Raw genomic sequence first — 14,240 nt, forward strand, 5'->3', positions numbered from 1 at the left:
ATATTTCCTGATATACCTTATTTCTTGTGTACCTTTCTTCTGACTAATAATGTAATGCTACCCACTTTTAGAATTTTTTTACCCCATTAACTCTGAATTATCAGATAGATGATACGGCCAAGTAAGAGTTTGCTTTGATGTGCACGTTCAGGAAACATCCATCTAGCTCTGGTCACATTTTTTCTCTGTTGTATTAATCCTGCTACTTTAAGGGGCTTGAAATCTAAAACACTGTCAGCTATAGTTTCTCAATAAAATGTTCCCTCCCTCCCTTACAGGTACTGGAAAACTGGGCTTCTCTTTTGTGAGGATCACAGCTCTTATGGTGTCTTGCAATCGTTTGTGGGTGGGGACAGGAAATGGTGTCATTATCTCCATCCCATTGACAGAAAGTAAGTATATTTTTAGATAACTGCCACAGGACAAATAGGAGAGTTGCAGGAAGTAGTTATGTCTAGAATTTAAGTAGCGGGAATTGTTTATATATTGGCAAATCTGTGGTAACTCAGAAATCAAACTGATGGCAAGGGTCTAACTGTTGTTACTCTTCCTCAGTGTTCATAATTAAAAGTGTTTCATTGTGAGAAGCTGTTTTTCTCAATTCAGGAATCACAGTCCTATTTTATCTTTGAAATAAAAATTGAAGTCCATTTTTCTTCAACTTTATTACACCAGTGTCCAGAAACACTACCTAGCATTCATCCTAGTTTTGCCTATCTCCTTGGCAGATAGTTTAGGATATTCCGTGTGCCTTATTTGAGGTTTAAAAAAAGTTGACGTTCCTCAGGAGGTCAGAAAGCCTTTCCTTATACTGCAGACAAACCATCTATTCTCTGTTTTAAAAGAATGTGATTTCTTTTTTTGTGAAAAAAATATGCATTGTTTCTCATGTGATGTTCCATTGCATTGATCATCCATTAAGTAAGTGTTTTTGTGTTGTAAAATTCATGGGCAAGGAATAGTTTGAAAACAAATGCTGTAAGTCCATAAAATAAGTCAATAAACCCATACCTGAGAATCGCCCTACCTTTTTTCAGGGGAAAGGGAGTAAGAAAGACTAGAAGGTATATCTGGAGCCTTTAAAGAAACCCACATTCTTTATCCCAGCTGTTTAAGAGAGAGTTTCATTTTAATGCACTTACTGGAACAGAATTTCTTTAAAAAAAACACACATGCACAAACAGAAAAGTAAAGGAAAAGTTTTAGCGTTTAGGAAATGCTCCTCATTAAGTTCTCACTGTTTTGATTCAGTTTCACTAAAATTGCTTTATAATTAAAAAAAAACACCCAAATCAGTGTAAATCAAATGGTCTTTTTTGAGCAGATATTCTCTGGAAGCATTGGTTAAGAACTTTATGTGTTACTTGGTATTATGCCAAGTGGGATCCTGTTAATTTCGCTAGGAGCTTTGAGCGCAGGTTACCAGATAGAAGACGCTGAGAGTGGTGGCTCACAATAATTCTCTCCTCCCTGTCATGCACCTCTCCATGTCCCCTTTCCTCCTTTCTCGCTTTAGCCGTAATCCTCCACCAGGGACGTTTACTGGGGCTGAGGGGTAAGTGCAGATCCTGAACCAAACTCTTCCTCCTGGCTTCTATAGCCACTGGGAGGCTGTTCCCACTTCTCTAGAATACCCTCTTGACTGTTCCTAAATGTCATCCACTTGCAGTCACTGCATTGCAGCAGGTGTTTTGTTTTTTTTTTTAATGTTTGTTACATGGCCACCAAACTGCTCAGCAGCTTAGTCTATTTATCATCTTTTGTTGCAGCTGAACTTCCTTTCAGACTTTGTTTTCTTTCCAATATAAACATGGAACATCTCTTAAACTGTCATTAATTTACATTGTTTACTCGTATTACTGATCCTGTTTCTTTCATTCACTTTCTTGCCCATGGAATTGGGGATGTTTTGTGAGTCTGGTCATTCTATAATAACCCAGCAAACCATCAGTCTCGTAAATAAAAGCTACTCTATTATAGTGGCTGGATTCTTAAAAGCACAACTTTTTACCACCCCCTCAAGGGAAATATTCTTACAGGGAGCAAAATAAGATGAAACATAAAAAAGATTTTATTTAAAAATACATCTATTTATATAATAAGTAGTTTTCTAAAATGAGGATTAAAACCAAAACAGACACACCTAAGACTCAAATCTGTTTTCTTTTGTTAACTGAAATGATTTAAAAAAATTAATAGATGCATTTAAAAAGCAAGGTTAGTTATTGCTAGACTGGCAAAATCCCCTACTCCATTTACTGAGGTACTTAAAAATAACTAGCATGCTGTATCTTTTTTCCCTTAGCTTTGTCTTGAATTGGCAATGCTGCCCTTGTTTTATCTCAACTGGCTGTAGCTTTTAGATAATATCATAAGGATTAACCAGTAACCTCTTGCATCATTACTATTTTCTAGGGGAAAATATTTGGTATTTGGTTTTTCTGTTGCAGCAAATAAAACCTCAGGAGCACCAGGAAATCGTCCTGGAAGTGTAATCCGCGTATATGGTGATGAAAACAGCGATAAAGTGACTCCAGGAACATTTATACCCTATTGTTCAATGGCACATGCACAGCTTTGCTTCCATGGGCACCGGGATGCTGTGAAATTCTTTGTGGCTGTTCCAGGTACGTTACATTATTCTGTTGAGATGTGTAATTGTCTCTCTTCTGTCATCCCTTGGTTCCACTACCTGGTCTAATGCTAAGGACTGGAATTGCATTTAATTTCAATATATTATATGAAAGAAGTCTTGTAACAGAGGTATGAATACAGTGGTGTATGGATACTTCAATGAAGTTATTTTGGAATATCTCCCCTACCTCCAAAAACAAATATCTTGATTTTTTCTTTAAGAGACTCGCTTACTTTTGAAAAGCAATAGTGTTATTTTGTCACAGCAGAATGCCAAAAATGGTCTTGACCTCATGAAGGAAGTCACTAGAAAGAAGCCTGTATTACCAGTACTGTCTGCAGGAGGAGATGGGGAGTGTACTCTGGTACCTTTAGCAGTGTGTGGACTAGAAGCCCTGGGGTCTGGGCCTCCTGTCTCTACCACTAACCTTGAGCAAGTCACTCATTTCCTCATTCCTAAGTGGAAGTGATTAATGTCTGCTCTGCCTACCTCATTTGTTGTGAAAATGCTATTGAGAATTCTAAAGCACCATCCAGACAAAAGGTACTAGTGATAATGTCCAGTGAAAAATGTTCTGTCCATTAACAATACTAAAATGATGTTACCATCTAGAAGCAGGACCCATATTTTTAATTTTTTTTTCCCATAAGAGACAAATTTAGGAGTTAGACAAAGTTCACATCTGACTTTACCACACCAACTGTGTGACCTAGAAACGGTGGTGTTTCCCTGTATTAGAGTTCTCCAGAGAAACAGAATCAACAGAATGTGTGTGTGTGTGTGTGTGTGTGTGTGTGTGTGTGTGTGTGTGTGTGTAGAGAAAATAAGAGAGATTTTAAGGAATTGGCTCACATGACTGTGAGGGCTGGCAAATCTGAAATCTGCAGGGCAGGCAGGCAGGCTGGAGACCCAGGGGAGAGTCGCTATTGCAATTCAAGGCTGAAAGCAATATGGAGGCAACATTTTTATTCATCAGGGGTCCTCAGTCTTTTTCTCTTAAGGCTTTCAAGTGATTAGATGTGGCCCACCCACATTAAGGAGAGTAATCCGCTTTACTCAAAGACTGCTGATTTAAATGTTGATCACATTTAAAAAATACTTTCACAGCAATATCTAGACTGGTGTTCCACCAAATATCTGGGTACGATAGCCAAGCTAAGCTGACACATACAATTAACCAACACACTCATTTTCCCAAAGGTATTCCAAAGATTAAATGATTAAATTAATAAAGCAAGGTTATTTGGATAGTCATTTCCTTAGGATAAATTTCTAGAAAGGAGATTTATGGTAATAGCAGCGTTTTTTTTTTGCTTTTTAAAAAAAAGAAATAAAATATCAGAGTCCCCCTTGAGTCTCAATTATGTCCTTATCTAACCCCATTCCCTCTCCCTGCCTTCTCCATCTGTAACCAGTATGTGGAAGTTGACAGCTATCCTCCTGCCTACGTTTTTTGTGTTTCTACTATGCTTAAATATATTTATAAACAAAATATAATTTTTTTTTTGGTTTTCAACTTAAATGTTACGTTTTATACATATTCTTCTACTTCTCACTTTTTCAGATTTATTCGTGTTCATACATAGAACTCTGATATTCTCGTGTCTGAATAAATGTGCTATATTTTATTCATTTTCCTGTTGATAGGTCTCTAGGTTTCTTCCCTTTTTTTTTCTTTCACTATTAAAAATAATATTGCAGTGCACCCTGTGCAGATATACAAAACTTTTCTGTTAGGTATAAACCTAAAATTGGCAGCGTTGGCAGCATTGTTTGTTGTCAAGCCATTTGGCCCTAAGGGTTAAACCATTCTGGTTGGCCTTTTTTTTTTTTTTGAGACAGAGTCTCACTTTGTTGCCCGGGCTAGAGTGAGTGCCATGGCGTCAGCCTAGCTCACAGCAACCTCAAACTCCTGGGCTTAAGTGATCCCACTGCCTCAGCCTCCCGAGTAGCTGGGACTACAGGCATGTGCCACCATGCCTGGCTAATTTTTTCTATATATATTTTTAGTTGGCCAGATAATTTTTATTTCTATTTTTAGTAGAGACGGGATCTCGCTCAGGCTGGTCTCGAACTCCTGACCTTGAGCGATCCACCCGCCTCGGCCTCCCAGAGGGCTAGGATTATAGGCGTGAGCCACCGCGCCCGGTGGTTTGTCCTTATTTTTATACCCCTATGCTCTTGCTTCCGTGGCAGAACTAACTAGTCTACTGACAGAAGTTATTTCTAGCAGGCTTGATTTCTTCCGAAGTATAATTGAGTAATGCATGAATGAAGCCCTGTGGGGATACATCAAACTATCCTATCCACTTTCAACATAAATTAATTTTTTATGGTATATTGCATCATATGACTGTCCCGCTAGCTCCTGGAGGCATGATCTGTGTAATTTGACCAAAAGACAGTATATTTTGGCAAGGAAAAAAATAACCCACAGTCAAAGCTTTCTGAGACGAATGCCTGAAAGATTGCTCATTTGTTCATGCTACCATTTCATGCTCAAGGTACCTTAGAACTTAAGCTTTAGAACAAATGGCACATTTACTGGTAATTTTATTTGCATAATCTAAATTTAAGATAAGATGTACTTTCCTTAAATATGAGAAGAAAAGCCATGGATTTGGAATAAATTTAAATGTTACTTATGAATATACAAACTCATAAGGCTTAAGTTGAAGACTTTTCGTAGTCTTTTATACAAATGAGCACACTCCTTTTCAGGGAATAGACCTTCCACTATTTCTCAGATCAAAAGAATATAGTATTAATAGTTTGAAGCACGTAGCTGAAACCCACCTTGCCATACATATATCTCATACTGGATTTTGGAACTCTTCCTCCTTTGGTACAAATTTGCTTTATTTAGATGTTCAGATTGGGCTCTTGTAACCTTGATATAGATGTTTTCTGATCATGGAGAGCCTTCTAGCTTCCCCAGTACTTGAAAATATTTGTACTTGAAAATATTCCTACCTCTTTGTTTAACTCTGAAAATATTTAGAAAAAAACAACAATTTCCCTCACCCCTGTCTGTGATAAGTAATATTCACTTTTGTTCCTGTATAAAATAGGTCAAGTCATCAGCCCACAGAGTGGCAACAGTGGCACAGATCTAACAGCTGACAAAGCAGGGCCATCTGCACAGGAGCCTGGCAGCCAGGCACCCTCAAAGTCAATGCTTGTCATCAGTGGAGGAGAGGGCTACATTGACTTCCGAATGGGTGAGTCGTCTTCAGTTCTGGGAGCTCAGTTTCCATTGTGTTCTGTGACTGGTGTTTTTACCCACAATAAATAAAAAACCACTCTGATTTCTAATGATTTCTAAGAGATTCCCTTTGAATTCTTTACTTGGGAAAGGATTTTGTATTTCTTTTCATTTTTTTCCTTTTTTTTTTTTTTTTTTGGTATTTCTTTTCATACCAAAGTATATTTGTTTCAAAGAATATTAGAAATAGTGATGTGTGGTCATATATTAAGTTTTATGTGAAGAGCATAAGGTTTACAGTCAGAAGGCCTTGGGCAAATCATTCACCCTCTAAGAGCTTAGTTTCCTCACCTGCAAAGTGAAGAAGTAAAAATACTTCATAAAGGGTTGTTTGTATCAAAACTGATTTCATTTGTTCTTTTTTTCCGCAAACATTTATTGAGCATCTGCTATGTGCCTGTGAGCCTTAAACTTGAGATACAGAAACAAATCAAAACCTTCATCCAATAGATTATAGAAGAGTGTAGAGATAGAGATGTATTAATATTAATAAATCAAAGTGTTATAGACATGCTGTCGATGAGTAGTTAGTTCTTTCCAGAGTTGGGGTGAGAAGGAAGTCAAGAAATGACACTTAAGAGGCCGGGCACAGTATTAGTCTAAAGGATTGAATTAGGAAGGGGCTGGGGATTGGCATTCCAAGGTAAGAGAATAGCTTGACCAAATGTGTAAAGATGTGAAACAATTTTAATTAAAGAAAAACTGTTTTAAAATGATGAGAGCATGGAGTAGAAGAAAGTATGAATTTCTAGTCTAGAAAGGGAGGGAAGGGCTAGAGTATGGGAGGCCTTTATATACCAAATTAAAGAATCTGTACTTTATCTTTCAAGCAAAGGGTCACTGTAGGAACAGTGTGATTAGATTTGCATGAAAAATGGATTGGAGGTTCAAGGCTAGAGAGAGGAACACATGTTAAGGAAAAATGAATACCTAAGTAAGGTAGTAACAGTGGGAATAGAGAAGAAGCATGATGGGGAATTGGTAACCACCAGGGTGTGAGGAAAGAGGGAGTGATCTGTTCACTCAGAGCTCCTGTAGAACAGCAGAAGCAGATCTGCAAGGAGGTAAGGAGGAGTCCAGCGTTGGACATGTTGACCTTGAAGAGCACAGTGGTGATTTAAGTGGGAGAGTCCCACTAAGCTTCTAGGTATACAGGTCTTACATCTTAGGAAAGAGGGACTGGGGGGCTTTTGGCATGCAGTGGTACTAAAAGCCATGAGGCTTGGTGAGTTCACCCAAGAAAAGTATGTAGGAGCTAAAAGAAGAGGTTAGGACCCTGAGTTAATACTCCATTTAAAGATCATCAGAGCTTTTTGAGGAATCTAAGAAGGAATGGCCGGAGAGGTACAAAGAAAAGAGAAACTGAAAAGAGAATTGATATTTATGCAAGAGTTGTGCTTTGTAAACTGTAAAGCACTGTGCAAATATAAATTTATTTATTTGCTATAAATAAACAGATCCCTTGTACTAACCCAAAATCTCAGTGATTCAAAAAGTTCCCAAACATAAGACACTAAATGGTTTTAGGAAATATAATAATGCTGTAGATCAGTGACAAATACTTGCTTTAGATATGAATTCTGTAATAAAGTTAAAAATGTAGGGTCATATAAATGACAGTGTGCCATATGTGATTAGTGTAAGTCAGAATATCGGATGCAAAAGACTTATTGACACTTTTATAGGGGGGGAAGAGTGTTATGTTTAGAAATTGATTTTGTCCAATAATTCAGCAGGAATGGAGTCCTTTCCATTATTTTTAAATAATTGACTATTGGTTAGAATTCCTTTATAAGAGAAGAATTATAAGGGGGTCCATTTAGCTGGGGTGATTTTTGTAGCTTTTTCTTAGAGTGCAGTATGGCAGTTAGAACCATACTAAGGAGTATGTTAATAAAATCTCTGTGGTTTTTCCATTTCTACTAAAAATTCTTTCCATTGTGGATCCTGAAAATAGCATAAAAATTGCTTAACCGGTTTTGGCAGTATCTCTAGTTGATCCAGCCTAAAAAATAGACTTGTCTTTAGCATAGGCTAATTTTAATACTGAATATACTTTTTTTTAAACATTGAATTTGATCTTTTTTTTGTTCCATTTCCATTTTCATTTCCTGTAATATTTTAACAATGAGAAATGGATTCCAACAGTCCCATATTTTTAACGGTGTAACTTAAATCTTAGGATGTAGAGACCCTAGACAATAGGATTTGTGTGTGTGTGTGTGTGTGTGAGAGAGAGAGAGAGAGAGAGAGACAGAGAGAGACAGGGTTTCGCTCTGTACGCAGACTGCCAGAATGGAGTGCAGTGGGGTGATCACAGTTCATTGTAACCTTCAACTCCCAGGCTCACCTGAGTCGCTAGGACTATAGGTGCAAGCCACCACACCTGGCTAATTTTTAAAAATTATTTATAGAGATAGGCTCTTGTCACCCAGGCTGGTCTTGAACTCATGGGCTCAAGCATTCCTCCCACCTCTGCCTCCCAAAGTGCTGAGATTACAGGCATCAGCTATCACTCGTGCCTGATAATTTTTCTCTACACATAAAAATCTTCAATACAACTCAAAAAAACAAATGCAAGGCTGGGCGCAGTGGCTCACGCCTGTAATCCTAGCATTCTGGGAGGCCGAGGCGGGTGGATTGCTTGAGGTCAGGAGTTCGAGACCAGCCTGAGCAAGAGCGAGACCCCATCTCTACTAAAAATAGAAAGAGATTATCTGGCCAACTAAAAATATATATAGAAAAATATTAGCCGGGCATGGTGGCACACGCCTGTAGTCCCAGCTCCTTGGGAGGTTGAGGCAGGAGGATTGCTTGAGCCCAGGAGTTTGAGGTTGCTGTGAGCTAGGCTGACGCCACAGCACTCACTCTAGCCCAGGCAACAGAGCGAGACTCTGTCTCAGAAAAAAAACAAATGCCAATGGCCTTTGCCTCAGCCAATTAATTTGTCATTATCATTGTAATTTTTTAAATTTAAGAGCTTAAATTTTATTTAAATTTTATTTACTTATTTATTTATTTCAAAACAAGGTTACACTGTGTTGCCCAGGCTGCAGTACAGTGGCACGATCATAGTTCACTGTAACCTCAAACTCCTGGGCTCAAGCAATCCTCCTGCCACAGCCTCCTAAGTAGCTGGGACTACAGGTGTGTGTCACCATGCCTGGCTAATTTTTTAATTTTTTTTAGAGACAAGGGCTCATTGTGTTGCTCAGGCTGGTCTTGAACTCCTAGTCTCAACCAATCCTCCTGCCTCAGCCTCCCAAAGCTCTGGGATTACAAGTGTGAGCCACCATCCCCAGCCTCAACTTAATTGTTTTGTACATTCTAGCCTCCCGGTTACATTTCAGTTCGGAAATGGGATTTTGTCCTGAGTGTGCTCTTCTGTATAGTTTGACATTGCTTTTAAAAGGCCACTAGGGGGTGGGGTAAGAGAGTTTAGCCTACAGAGAAAAATGTTGATGTTTAGGGATTTTTCTCTCCCACTGTTTCTAGTCAATGGTATCAATATTTTCTTTGTCTAGCTGAAATTCACGTAAGGCACATTACAAAATTCTAGTAAATCAGTGGATTGTCTTTGTCCCTTGGTGTACATGTTTCTGGGATTCTGCTGAAGAATCCACCCCACTAGACAAGTCGTCACTGGATTGTGCCAAAATAACCTTGCTCTTTAACAACAAATGTAACTGATACAAGCTTGTGCAGAGCAGTGTGGTGTGCCCCCACAGGGCCTTGGAAGCCAGTGCCTTTGATCAGAACCTCAGTTGTCACATTCACTCAGCTGCCTTGCAGAAGAACCTGTAGCCTAGCTGCTACTCCAGTCTCTTAGTTTCTTCATTTCCACCATGTACTGTTAATTCATAACCTATCCTAAACTTGAAAATCATTGAAAGAAAAACCCAGTATAGTAGGTGATGAATCTGCCATCTTGTAGTGCTATAGGGAGACGATTTTAATTTCCATATGCTTGTGTCAGTTATTCACAACTGGAGAATGTTACACCTATCACTCATAATAAGCATGAGTTATTTGGGTTGAGTTTGTGTGCTCTATACCCATGCTTACACATTTTAGAGCACTATTTAATCTCAATTCTTAGATTTAAATAAATGAGAGTAGGCTCTGTTTATTTTGGATGAACACAGAATTGGACAGCTTTGCCTTCTTAGCTTCCCATTTCTGTTAACACCAATATGCAGACACAGCAGGATGACTTTCCGACATGGTATAGTGAACTTGATTTTATAAATGTAGTCTGAAAAATGAATTAACCTTTTGGAAAGTCAGGCAGTGGCTTGGGTGAATATGAATGAAGATTCTGACTCGTGGTATTTCTTTTATTGTCTTCTCTGCAATGGAAGTCAGACAGACTTTGTGCATCTTATTCGTGGAACCATGAACACTATTTCTGATTCACATCCTCCTATATTTTCTGTGTTTAACCTAACCCAAGTCTTTTTGTCATCCACTAGGTGATGAAGGTGGAGAATCAGAACTTCTTGGAGAGGATCTTCCACTTGAGCCTTCTGTCACCAAAGCAGAAAGGAGTCACTTGATAGTGTGGCAAGTGATGTATGGCAGCGAGTGAGCCCATAGGAAACAGGTGGAGCTGGGGACGCCGTCTCTTCTGCATGGTTTATTTTCCCTTTTCCCCTTTATTTAATGCTCTTTTTGTGAAATAAGTTTCACCACATAATGTGTGAGCATTTTTTTCCTGTTAACCTTATATTACAAAATCTGTTCTACCATAACAATACAGAGGAACTAGCCGTTTTCCTGCACCAGTGTTATAGGCAGTTTCAGTATATTATGAGCAAATCAAAGAATGTTTACTTTCTACAAACTGGTAAATTATAGAAAGCAATCCAAATGTGGTTTACTCTGCCAGTCTAATGTCACTCACTTCATTTGATGGGATCACTTTTTAGCTGTCACTAATAATGGAATTAATGGAAATCACTTAATGAATGAAACTGTACTATTAAGTACAATAGCAAAGTTTTCCCCAATGTATCATAAAATTGACACACACTAATATCAAGTGGATTATCAGGATTTATCTAAATGTCCCGAGAGGGCTAAAAGCTAACTGTAAATTACTCTAACTTTCACTTTCAAATCTGACAAATCTTGTTTATATGGTATATAAAACTTTGTTTTCATCAGATTTTGGGGGGTTTTATATTAAAGAAATTAAGACTACAGTATTTAAATAAACGTTTCCTGTTTCTGACTTATTAGAGCTCTAAAGTTTATGAGGCCTGCTTTTCTGAGTATTTTGATTTTTTCTTTTTGAGACTAGTCTCACTCATTTCATACTGACATGTCTGAAAGGCTTATTATTTATAAAGCTTAGAAAATACTCTGGGAAGCTTAAAAGATACTTCAGCACTGGGAGGATTTTTTTTAAAAGGAAATTGTGTTTTGTATTCCTTGTACCAGAGGATGGTGGTGGTAGGTTGAGTTTTGTCCATGTAAAAACATTCACCTGTTTGCCAAATGTTCCTGGACTGCTCTTATCTGTTAATAAGAGTAAAACTGTAGCGGTGATGGATGCTGTCCTAACCTACTGAATGAGGGATTTAATTAGAAAACTTATTTTCTTTTGTTTATACTTGGTATTTTGTATGTAAATAACATAAGGTTTTACACCCCTTTGAGCTTAAAACGTCTTCAAAGGGGAAAGCTATGAAGGAGAAGAGAACAAAGCCAAGATACCGTAAAGCAAAGGTTGACATTACACTTGTTTCACTCACAATGCCCATTTAAAAGAATAGATTAGAGTCTGGGTTTAACTGATTTTGTTTAGTAAGTTTTTAAAAACCATGATGCTGCAATTTTTTCCCTCTCCAGCTTCTTGAAAATGTGTGATTTACCCTTTCTTATCCATTGCTCCTAAGCAAAGCTAAATATAATTTTATGTACTATTTTAACAATACAAACCTGTAAGATAAAGGCCCCCCAATCATCGGAAGGACTACTTTAGAGAAAAGAGGGCAAACACAGGTCTGAAACTGCCTAAACATTCTTAACACATTGACTGCCACACTAGAAAAAAAATTTTTTTTTCCTTGGGGTCACAGTGTTTTATTACAAAAATAGAATAAATTGAATGAAAAAATTGTTATTTTTTATTGTTTTCTGTGTTTTTCAATAAAAAAGTAATATAAAAACTTGAAAGTAATGTAAAAAGTAATGTGAAAACTTGAAAAATAGGTCATAAGGGTAAAGTGTTTTTCTTGACTTGTCAGGCTTAAGTGTAATTTAAAGGTAAACATGAATAGAAAAACGAAATTTTTTGACTTCTATTCACTTAATCCATGTTTTTAGAATTAAATTGTCAATATTAGTTGTAACAATAAGAACATCAACAAGTAAGATTTTCACGAACCAACTGCAGGTTTTGCCCATGTTTTGCTTCATAAGGCCCCAGGCTCAAAACTAGCTTGAGTTAAATACAACTCACGTGGCAGTTAATGTGTTAAGTACCAGGGATTTTTTTCTGAACCATTATGCAAAGATGTCTGTAAAAAGTACACCAGTGACTTTTATGCATATATATGATTAGGCATTAGATTATAAAGTACATGGGATTTAATGAGCCAGAGGAGGCCTTTAGATCCATTTGATCACATGTGTCTACAAGCACATTGTGTACACAATAAAATTGTGGCCACTATATGTATTAAAAGAACTGTTTTGGTAAAAGCTGTATTAAAAGGATAATTTTTTGCTTGAGCTACTTAGTCACTTTTCTTCAAGACACCAAAACTTAGCCCACTTTTCCATAGCTTGTTTACTATGTTTTTATCTTATTTAAATCTGAGCCATTTTTGGCAATACCTTAAAAAAGCGTTATTAAACATTTATTGGAAGTGTATAAATTCACAAGAAAGAGACAGCAGAGTGTTTGGGAAATTTAATCCCAAGAAGTAAACATCCCAGAGTCAGACCCCATTTGCTGTTGTTCAGCCATGTTGGTATGGCGGAAAGTAATTTAGGAAACCAGGAGTTAAAGATGAAACATGCAAACAGGTCACAATGGTTGTAATTGCTGTTTTTGAACTTACTGGCTTTAACTAAAGGAATATAGATATATAGTTATTTTATCTAAAAATGTCAGATTATCTGTGGCCCTGTTGATTAACTTCAGGGACAAAAATGCCTGTATAATTTGTTATGAAGGCTTGTTCTTATGTTTGTAATTTCAGTTAAATATTTTCTGCAGATTGCCTCACTTCCCCTTGCCCCCATAACAGGTTGATATTCTTATAATGTTCACTTTGGTCAAAGTGGCAACTTTCGGAAGAAAATGCCAAAGTGTAAGCTGCTTGCAGGCAGCAAAGGGCTGTGAACTGCCTGTAGCTACCATGTTAAGGGCAGAGAAGAGGCTTGAGTACCTCAGGTTGATCTCTCCATGTTAAAAAAAAAAAAAAAATCACCCCTATTGGAAGAAATAAGGGGTATCTGAGAATTTTCATTTTGTTATACTTGGGTTATGTATGCGGTCGAACCTTAAGAAATAGCCAGTGTTCAGCCATTGCTGGTCTACAAAAATGCCTCAACCTAATACAGTTAAATGCAGGGTAAAATCTTCTATGAGGCAAAGGGAGAATATTCCCCAGGAACTCAGTTTTGAGAGTGTTCTTCTCTAACTTGTGTGGATCTAAATTTTAAAAATAGGAATGAATCTCTTTAATAGCTACAGCTTGTTGAGAGTGTAAAACATTTTGAGCACAAAATATGCAGCACGTAACTTTTCAGATTAAATGTGTTTGCATAGAAAAGGTTAAAATGCACTTCTCTCAATTGCTGTATTGTTCATTTCTTGTAAAGATCTTCCTACATTTGAGACTAGACCCTTTAACAAAGGCTGCCTTAGTAAAAGAATAAAGCAAAACAAAATGTTTCACAATATTAACTGTGCTAAAGAACATGTGTCTTGCAAATGCTATGGAACTGAATATTTATTTCCTTGTGAGTTTTATGACCGTTACCAAAGGACTTGACCAGATTTAGGGCTCACTCTTCTTAACTGATCATGTTGAGAAAGGGACTCATTTGGTCTCACTTTGTGACGTGGGGAAGAGTAGGAGACAAAATTAAATGTGGAAATCATAAATGCTTTTCTAACAGGGTTATGCTGTTCTGTAACACTAAATGTCTTTTTTTCTTTCTCTTAAAAATTGTTTTATCATTAATTTTGTCATACATTTCTCAATATTTGAATATATTTTAACCATTTTATATTCTAAATTTGTTTTTTGTCCAAGACATTTTACCGGAATTTTACTTGCCTCTATAATCTGAAAAATGGGTTCTAGAATGTCCCACTTGCTA

The 14,240-nt window shown here is 37.2% G+C and overlaps 1 protein-coding gene across 8 annotated transcripts in view; it reads left to right on the forward strand.

The window, feature by feature from the left end:
• The window catches only part of SPAG9 (sperm associated antigen 9), a 132,973-nt gene extending 121,836 nt beyond the window's left edge, over positions 1-11,137 (forward strand). For 5 of the 8 annotated variants that reach the window (XM_045526945.1, XM_045526949.1, XM_045526948.1 and 2 more), the window contains 5 exons: positions 279-392; positions 1,517-1,555; positions 2,451-2,627; positions 5,707-5,856; positions 10,373-11,137. In XM_045526945.1, the coding sequence (XP_045382901.1) occupies positions 279-392; positions 1,517-1,555; positions 2,451-2,627; positions 5,707-5,856; positions 10,373-10,488 (596 nt within the window). In that variant the 3' untranslated portion in view covers positions 10,489-11,137. The remainder of the gene's footprint in view (positions 1-278; positions 393-1,516; positions 1,556-2,450; positions 2,628-5,706; positions 5,857-10,372) is intronic. The other 3 variants (XM_045526947.1, XM_045526950.1, XM_045526954.1) reach the window with 1 other exon arrangement.
• Positions 11,138-14,240: the final 3,103 nt, after the last annotated feature.

This window comes from Lemur catta, chromosome 15 (genome assembly GCF_020740605.2).
Source record: "Lemur catta isolate mLemCat1 chromosome 15, mLemCat1.pri, whole genome shotgun sequence".
NCBI lineage: Eukaryota > Metazoa > Chordata > Mammalia > Primates > Lemuridae > Lemur > Lemur catta.